Below are 10,055 nucleotides of genomic sequence, written 5' to 3'. Positions count from 1 at the left end.
TTCCTGGTGGAGGCTGAGAGACACACAGGAAACAGTTAATATCAAACAATACTAACAAACAAATACTTACGGATAAAGCCTTTAATAAGTTAAAAAAAGTGCCGCTGTCAGATTTCTCTCCTGAGGTTCCGCAGTGCCTGTTCTTAGAAAGAGTATGACGCTCACCAGGGTTTTTTTTAATAGGCAAGTTTATTTATATAGCACCTTTCAACAGAAGGCAGTTCAAGGTGCTTTCCAAAGACGAAAGACATTCAGACAAAGGCATTTAAAAACAGTAAAAGATAATAAAAGAAACATTAAAAGACTGTCAAAGTTTTCCCCAAAACTAAGAAAATACCCAGTCGTACCTAGTACCCCACTATAAAATAGTCCTACCTTGTATCCTACTATAAAGCTCACAATAGTTAAGAAAATGTACCCTATAGTCCTCGAACTATAAGACCCTTTAGTTTTTTCCGAAACTAACAAAACTGGCCCCTCGTTTGACCCACAAACTATTTAAAAGCTAAGTGTACCTGTGTCTTTCTAGGACCGTGTCTTAATAGAAAGATATAGTCTGAGTACTGAGGCGCTGATATTGTTTATAAGATGTATAAATTCTCTCGAGAGACAAGATGGTGGCGCGGACGTAAGCGACAACGTGACGCTAAAAACAAAGCTGTCTCCGCCGTCTGACGCTCAGATTCCTGGAGTCATTATACCGTTTTTTGAGGAACAGAAATATTGTTTTCTGGAATCACTTTAACGGGGAAAAATCAGCATTTTTGGTTTGAGTAAGAGGGCGCAGCGTCTGTCTGATTAAACCCCGATGCCATCATATGTACTTGTAAACCCCTAAAATAATCTGCACCGTGATTACAGTGTGAATTGCAGCGACATGGGTTCTCTTTGTGTTTAAATGGAGCGTATCTGCACTAAAGCACACAAAGAAGAACAAGATAAAGAACAAGAACTCAAAACTAGTGGTGCACGATATTATATTAGGAATTATGACGTCATCCTGATAAACCCGATCAAAGTATAATATACAATAATATAATATAATAACAACCCGATAACAGTATTAATAGCCCCGATAATATAAATATATTTTTTGGGTAGAAAAAGATACTGCGGTGTGGGTGGATTGGGATGAGGGGCGCTTGTTTTTCCCTCGGCTCCTCCCGTGTTGCCAGTACTCTGTGGTGTTAGTGGTTAGGAAGAGGGGAGTTCTTCACACATCCAGCGCTCCCTAACTCGTGCCTGGCTTGTACGTAAATGGCGTGCGGCCGTGAAGCCAGGACAGCAAACAAAACATGTCGTCGGTAGTATGGGCTATTTCAAAGTTTCAAGAGGTAAGATAGTTCGCTTGCTATTTGTATTTACGATACAGAAGTTCCACGAGGAGGGGAGAAGGCAACGAGCTATAATACTTCCAACCTGATCAGTCGCCTGAAACATCGCCATGGCTACGGTGGTGTGTTAACAGCGTACGAAGACGCCTGCGCTGCTAAAACTAGCGGCGAATCCAAGCCAGCTGCAAAGGCACCGGGGCTTTCACCTATCCACGAGGCTTTTGAAAAAGGCAAGAACTTTATTTGGGAAAATAATCTGGTCACTTTGAAGTCGAAACTGTTCTTGGCTTTGCTTTGTTCATAGTAGTAATGCTCATGTCCTTTGCTCACTACTAGTCTCTTTTTAACCACCAGGTGTGCAAAAACTACAGGTACATTATATATATATATATATAGATATATTATATTATAATCGGTATCGGTCTTGAGAAGCAGGAAGTTATCGGTATCAAAAAAACCAATATCGTGCATTCCTACTCAAAAGGCATATACTCACTTCTCTTGATGGCCGCTCTGATGGACGCACAGAGGACCCTGACTGCGGAGAAAGAGAACGAGAGGAAAACATGAGTCACGTTTAACCTCAGCCGACCCGACTGCGGTTTCATGAAACCCAAATTCCACAAACAACTGCTGTGAACATCCTTTTGCGTCCCAGAGGAGACACTCATCGACGGTATCTTCACGAATATATATTATAGAAATATAGATAGACCAGAAATCAAAAGCTTTTGACGTACAAGATTTCCGAAGACAAACATATAGTGGGCTAATGAAGAGGAATACCAAGCTTGAAAGATGTTAACTGTTCCAAGATAAGCACATCTCATGGCCTTTTTGTAAGATGTATTATGAATGGTTTAACTGTTTTGTATCGCTTGCTACATGCAGTTAACCCCCTCCTGGATAGCATCTGTTGTTAGCATCTTTAGCTGAATCCTCAGAGAGAGATTTTTTAGAAAACTGCCCTGAAATTCCCTGCCGTCTACTACCCGAACGTGTTCAGCAGTTGCTAGGCAGGATAGGAATCAAGAGACTCACCCAGGAGACAGAAGGAGGTCAGACGGCTTTGACTTTCTGTCTTTTAAATCGTCTGTGTCTTTTCTTTGTCTCTGACTCTCTTTTACTCTTCCTTTCTGCTACAGAGCTGTTACCCACGAACACACACCACACCCACTTTAAAACAGCGATGGAAACCTTTCATCCCCCTTTTTCCATTTCAGGCCGTCCACAGGAAAAGGGTTGGACAAAAACATTTGAAAAACAGATCTAGTTAAAACTTGTTGGTCATTTTGATGCTTGTAGTTTCTATGTTTTTGACTTTCTACTTTTTCCTTTTTGCCGAGGGTAGTTTTCTTGTGTTGTTTGGCAGATGTTTGAGCCCTTTCCCTTTCCCCACATGACGTCACTTTTAGAGTGTGTGTCAGATTACAGCTACAAAAGGCAGCAGGAGGGTTTCATACAGAAAGTGACAGAATAGAATGAGGAGATGCCTAAAGGAAGGGAGGCGTTTCTGATTCTGTTACCATGGAGTAAAGCAGGTCTTTTACCCAGTTTCTTTTACATTACATTGTTACACTGACCCCTATTTTGTTTGTGTTGTGCAGAAGCATCAGAAAGTGTTATTCAAACAAGCCAATGTGAAAGTAAATGGCTTGCTGGATGTTAAATATATTTAATTTGAAGACTTTTTTGGTGTTTCCCTCTCCTGTAGTGTGTTGTATAGGTTTGTGTGCATCTCAATGGTCTGCAAAGGCTTAACCCGCCCCTCAATATAATGTGGTTTAGCAGCTAAATCAGTCAGAATATACCACTTATTATTTTACTGTAATTCAAAACTTTAAAAACAAGGAAAACATTCACAAGATTAAAGGATGTTCTATTTATATATTGCCCAGTCCGAGTTAATTATTCACGAAAGAATTATAAACTATGCTTTAAGAAAATGTTCTTTAACTTTTGTTGTCCAAGTCTGTTTGGACAGGAGTGTGTCAGACGGGAGGAAAGTAGATCCGGCAGAAAATAGTCCCAAGCTGGACTTTAAGAGCAGAAACAAGTCCACCTACCTTGTGTTCTTTCACATGTTTAAACTCTAACAGAACAGCTGATTTATGAGGAGTTTCAACATCAATCGCATCTCGCTGGCTCAACCTCGCTCTGTCCATGTGTGTCAAATTAAACTCAAAAGGAGAAAAGGTGAAAAACGTACCTGAGACGATGCTCTGGTTTACGTCGACCTGGGAACAGAAAGAGATTGTTAATAAAAGGCTTTTTTACTTGTATTTTGATCACATCCATCTTGTTTTCCAACTATTTAACATATTTTCTGTACTATGCACAAGAGATGGTTACACAGATCAAATACTTATTCAATCAGAATAAAATAGGGGATAGCGCGACAACAAGAGGTACAAATAAAAGCAAGACATAATAAATAAATAAAGCGCTTTGAGCAACAGGAAAAGCGCTATACAAATTAAATGTATTATTAATATTATAATAAATAAGTAAACAAAACATAAGTCAAATCTATATAGTTTACGATTTAAATGACATAATAAAATGAGAATTTGTCTTTAAATTGTTGTTTGAAGGAAGGTTTGTGAGCAGTCCCTTCAGTTGTTTGTTGTTTTAATTGAAAACAGTCCTCTGCGGACAGGAAGTGATGCGTCCAGGTTGTTCCTAATTTACAGTAAGAGTCGTGGTGCAAAATAGCGCCACCTACAATCCAAAATAATCCCAGGAAAGGAACGATGCCACTGTCCATGTTGGCACTGAATCACAGGTGACTTCTGGGAAGTGTAGTTTAACAGTATCGTTAAGAAGCGACAATCAAAAAGTCAAAGGTAAATTACTATGTCTTCAACCTCGCCTCATAGTGAGAAAATAGATGCATAAGTAAATAGTTGAAGCTGTTTTTTTTCTGCATCCGTGTGCATTTAATCATCTCCTACCTCCTTTCTTTTAGTGATACTCAGGTCGGCTTTACGTCCTGTCGTCTCCAGAGAAACAAGATACGAACGGTTTTTGTAAAATAACACGTCTTCTGTTAAAAAACGCAAAAAAAAAACTCTTTTCTGAGTCCTTCTTCTCTGCCTCCAGACTCTCTCCGTCTCTATAAACTCTGACTGGACCTCCTGTGTTCCGTCCCAGCCTCCGATTGGCCGAGAGCACCAGGAAGTGGCGGCTGTGATTGGCTGGCTGAGGGATTCTGCTGCAGTCATCAGGAGTTTTTAAACACTTCCAGATGTTTGCTCTGCTGCAGGCTGGAGCAGCGTTCAAACACGCAAATGCACCGCGCAGCAGATTTTCCTTTAACGCTCAACGTCATCGGTCGGGTTTCTTTTTCGGCACTTTATATGAGTAATGGGTCCAAAGAGTACGCGGCTATCAACTCAAAAAGGGTTTAAATGTCTTTCAACTCCTCTTCACTTGACTTTTTAGACTGGTTCCAGATGGTTACAAGAACAAAGCTGTACAAAGATGATGAAATTGGACATTTAGCAGCTAAAGAGACATTGTGGATGTAGGAAGGGACTGAAACGGAGCAAAAAGAACGTGCATATTGGAGTTATCAGGTGGACAGGTACACCGCTCGGGCTTTATAGTTATTTTCATTATTGATTTGTCTGTAAAAAGGGTGGAAAATAATGAAAAACTGACCATCAAAATGTCCTAAAAATGTTCTTAACCCTACACGTCCCTACACGTCCTTACCCAAAGACACTGAGATGATTACGACTTACAAACAACGAATAACTTCATTATTATATATTGTAACCTTATTGTTTTAGCTCGTAACGCCACTTCATGTCAAGGCTAATATTTCTCTGCTTGTGCCGTCAAGACACAACTTTTGACTATTCAAAACATAAATACTCATTTTTAGAGAAATGTAAGTTTGTGTTTGTCCGTTTTGGAACAGAAAGAGTTGATACAAAAATAGATAAAAACCAAGAAGAGTAAAAGTCCTAAAACATAAATAAAATAGGAGATAACACCAAAAATATGAATAAATACTTTGAGGTACTATTATAATAAAACCTTTACAATTTTGAAAATGAAAGCTGTATAATTCATTCAAAAATGTCAACGAGCCAAAACATCTTTCTCCTCCCTTTAAACCTGAGAACATCTTTTCTGTTGTCTCATAAAAATGTAAATATTTAAATAACAATAAAGCTGAAATTGAACTGCATTTCCCAACTCTAAAAGGGAGGGGCGAACACTTTGAGATGCTTAGAAATACTAACATATAAACTACTCTGAGAAGAAAATAAATACATCTATTACTACCCGACATTTTTAATAATATTTTAATATGTTTGTTTTTCCCTTTGTTCTGACGGCTTGCTGCTCCACACATGCCCCTTTCACACCAGCGCCTTTTCAGCTCCGGCTCGGAGCTAGAGCCTGAAAAGCGCTGGGTTTTCCAGTTCACACCGGAGCTGCGCCGGCTCTTAGCTCCGGAATCCGCTTCATTTCCAGCTCCAAAAAAATTGTCGGTCCAGAGGCAAGAGCTTTGGAGCTAAGAGGCGACGTCGCTTACGTCTCTCTCACGTCGAGGCGTGCAGGAAACTAAATCCACCTCCCATGGGTCGACTGTTATGCCTGCCTACAAGCAGTAGTGCCTATAAACACACTTTATAAAGTCAGGCAGCACTAACCAGGCTTCGTGTGGTTCTGTTTATTTGTACCTTACTTTGACCATCCGTTCACTGTTATCGATCATTGTGGAGAGAGGCAGACGTGTTGTTTTGTATTATTGCAGCTATCGGATGCAAGTAGTCAGTTTAGCTTCGGTTGCTATGCCAACATCACCCCGTTTTATACCAGAGAAACTTTCATAACAGCGTTGTGATACCAAACGGTGTCAATTCAGACTGACACACATTCACTTAGGCTAAGGGGAACTGGGGATATGCATCAGCTGCTTGTGTGAGTCGGACAGTGAATACTTTAGAGCGGCCGCTGCAGTGGGAGCTAACCGGGAGCTAACGGGAGAATAAACTCCCGTGGAAGAGCAGCACTGCAGCGGTCGGTAAATGCTGCAGAAACACATTAATAAACAATGAACCACGGCACTCTGGAGCAAAGTATAAGGTTGGAGAAGTCGTTATTCAATTTATTCTGGCTTCGTGTGATTAAAAGCAACACGATCATCGACCCGACGCAGTTGTTGTTGTGAGCTGCCGTTGGGGGGCAAATCAGCGATGTAAACGGTGACGTCATGACGCAGCAGGGGCAGCTCTGGGGCGCCAGTGGGCGGTGTGCACAGAGCGGGAGCTGAAAAGGGAAACCGGAGCTGAACCAGAAAAGCTCCCGCTCGGAGCTAGAAACTGAAAGCGCTGGTGTGAAAGCCGCAACAGAGAGAAGAGCAAAGAGGAGAGAGTCTGTGTGAAGTACTTTAAATTGTGGGTAAGGGTATAATATATTTTTTGGGTAAAAAAAAAGAAAAAAAGTACTGCGGGTGTGGGTGGATTGGGATGAGGGGCGCTTGTTTTTCACTCGGCTCCTCCCGTTTTGCCAGTACTGTGGTGTTAGTGGTTTAGGAAGAGGGGAGTTCTTCACAAATCCAGCGCTCCCTAATACTTCGAACCTGATCAGTCACCTGAACATCGCCATCGCTACGATGGTGTGTTAAAAGCATACGAAGACAATAATACAATACAAAGTGTGTGTGTGTGTGTGTGTGTGTGTGTGTGTGCGCGCGCGCACGCGCTGGAGCTATGTGCAACTCAAGGCATATGCTCGAACCGGAGCTGCCTGGACGCTGCAATCATGTTGCACTATCTGTGCTGACTGTTCGTACAATGTCCCGCTGTCTGCTTCCTGCATCAAGTCAAGTGCTCGGCGCAGTTGTGGCGAAATGTCGCTCCTCTGTTTTCATTTAAACAGCTCCTCATATCCTTTAGCGCAGCTAGCTAGCACCAGATGCTAACAACAACAACAATGCACGTAAGGTCTCTCTCTCGCTCGCTCGGGCCACACAAACACACACCCTCCCGGTCCTCCCGATGGCCAGTCGGTGCCTGCCGGTGAGCGTGGAAGTGTGGTCTGCTGCAAGCGGGCAGCAGGAGCGGGGCTTTCAGCATCAGCTTGCAGATGGTATTTTAAACTCGATGCGCTCTGAAACTACGGGGCGGCCGAGGAAAAAAAATACACATGCGTTAATCGCGTTAAAATAATTAGTGGCGTAAATCTTTTTTTATTATCGGTTATCGGTATCGGTCTTGAGAAGCAGGAAGTTATCGGTATCGGTTTCAAAAACCCAATATCGTGCATCCCTACAACTTATATCTGCTCTCTGATCTCTCGACAAATTGAAAGTACGTATTGCCTGAGATCTCATGATGTTGTTTTATTAAATGTGCCAAGTGCTAGGACTGTCTTAGGGAAGAAAGCTTTTAGATGAGCAGCTCCACTGACTTGGAACAGTCTGCAAACCTGTTTAAAACTGAGCACTTTGGTTCCCCTGCATCACTCTGAAACTCGGCTGGGTGACATGCTGTTTGATACTCATGGTACCTGTCACTGTAAATAGAGTTTTTAACTGTACATTATGTTGTATGTCATCCTTATTGTTGTTCTGTTGTTTTTATGTTACATGTGTAACTAATGTCCTGCAGGTAACCCTGAAGAAGAGATCTTTTGATCTCAAGGGGCTTCACCTGGTTCAATAAAGGCTACAAACAAACTACAAAGAAAAAAGTCAAACTTTTTCCAATGTTTTCTTCTTCACTCACATCTGCGACCCACCAGTTGAGAACCACTGCTCTAAAAGGGTACAGACTGCTTTATATATTTGTTAAAAGTTCATATTTTGCATGTTTTACTAGTACTTTGTATGTCCTGCCAGTACAGTATTTACACTTGATCAAACAGCTGTATCAGTCCTATGAGAGATTTAACAGGGACACTGCAAATATCACAGAAGATCAACACTCTGTGGAAGTATTATGGAGCTCAGCAAAAGTACTGCAATTCAACAGAAAGTATTACGAACGCTAGCTGCATGTGTTTTGAGTTATCTTGTCAGAAATGGGTGCGGATATCTGACCATTTAGAGTCAGCTGGGATTATATAACAGCTTGGGATAGTTTATCATTCCCACGGGTATTAAAATACTTTAGATATACAAGGTTGTGACCAAAAGTTAAAGAAGTAGGCTACTCTTCTTTACTTGAGTAAAAGTAGAAGTACTCAGATATTGTACTTGAGTAAAAGTAGAAGTACCAGAGTGTAGGAATACTCTGTTACAGTAAAAGTCCTGCATTCAAAATGTTCCTCAAGTTAAAGTAGAAAAGTATCAGCATCTAAATATAGTTAAAGTAGCGACAGTAAAAGTAGTCGTTGTGCAGATTGGTCCATTTCAGAATAATATATATGATATATTTTATAATGATTGATCATTAAAGTGTTCTCAAAGCTGGTGAAGGTGCAGCTAGTCTGAAGTACTTTGTAGACTGCAGGGTAGCTGGTGGATTTACTCCAGGTGGAACTAAAGTCTGATTTAACACTTGATTATATTTCACATCATTCATCCACATCTGTGAAGTAACTAAAGGTATTAAATACATGTATTGGAGTAAAAGTACACAATTTACCTCTGAACTGTAGTGGAGTAGAAGTACAAAGTAGCAAAAAAGTGTGTAAATACTAAAGTAAAGTGTTAGTACTTCAGACGTGTACTTAAGTGAGTACATCTACTTAGTTACTTTACACCACTGGGCAGCTAGATACAGGTGTTTTGAGTTATCTCGTAAGAAATGGGTGCGGATATCTGACCATTTAGAGTCAGTTTAAGGATTATATTTGCAGTAACATCTTATGACAGTTAATCAATCACACAGGTATTAATATAGTGAAGCTAAATCAAGTGGAAACAGTTAATAATATACACATTAAGTTGGTTATTTCGCTCTTTTACCTCCGGAGCTGTTGGGCTGCCGTCGGACCACTTGTTCCCGGTTTTCCCTCCTTATGTTTTCCTCCTCTTCATCTGACCTTGCTTCGGCCATTTCTCCTTGTTATTTACCTCCTTCTTTCTCCCCTAACTTCCCTTTCTCCTCCTGGTTGTTTGAGGAGAAAATGGAGCCGGGTCACAACAGAAACACCACCATTCCTCCTCCCGTTTCACCGTCTTTACCATCCAGTTCACCCCGACAAGGACAACTTTACAGCCCGAAAACACCTCCAGGGTTCAGTTACACACTTCGGCTCGGTGTTTAATGAGCTGTCGATGCGTTAAATGGGTTAAAAAGTCGCTGTTTTTAAGTTTAAATCCGTTTGTTTGGTTCGTCTCCCACGAGCTTCAGCGGTTGGTTTGCCCCAGGGTCGCGAGCTCAAGATACGGAGCTCCGCCGCACGCGCTCCAGCCGTCTGACGTCACCAACTGATAAAAATAAATAAAGCTAGCAAAACAATTAGCCTAGCTTACAAAATGATCTGATTTCTAGTATTGAGATAGCAATACTATAACACATTCCAGGATTTAAAATGGTTCATTAAATGATTGATTAAGAGTAATTAAATAACAAAAAAGTCTTCAATTTCAAAATAAAAGTACTCGTAATACTGCAGGAGTGTCAAAAGGTCCTGGAAGATGTATTTTTTAAGTCGTAAATACACCAGTTAATACTTGTGAAACAGAGTGGTAATATAAATGGTACACCTTTAAACACCGTTTACTAAACAAGTACTGAGATAGAAATACCTTAA

General features: G+C 40.9%; 1 protein-coding gene across 1 annotated transcript in view; it reads right to left on the bottom strand.

Moving 5' to 3' along the window:
* Window positions 1-9,678, bottom strand: part of LOC117463917 (SH3 domain-containing protein 19-like) — a 32,372-nt gene extending 22,694 nt beyond the window's left edge. The window contains 1 exon segment of the mRNA XM_071206521.1: window positions 9,265-9,678. Coding sequence (XP_071062622.1) covers window positions 9,265-9,355 — 91 coding nt within the window. The 5' untranslated portion in view covers window positions 9,356-9,678.
* Between the last annotated feature and the right edge of the window lie 377 nt (window positions 9,679-10,055).

The sequence above is a fragment of the Pseudochaenichthys georgianus genome, chromosome 18 (genome assembly GCF_902827115.2).
Source record: "Pseudochaenichthys georgianus chromosome 18, fPseGeo1.2, whole genome shotgun sequence".
Taxonomy (NCBI): Eukaryota; Metazoa; Chordata; class Actinopteri; order Perciformes; family Channichthyidae; genus Pseudochaenichthys; species Pseudochaenichthys georgianus.
This window is presented reverse-complemented; position numbering and strand designations above follow the sequence as displayed.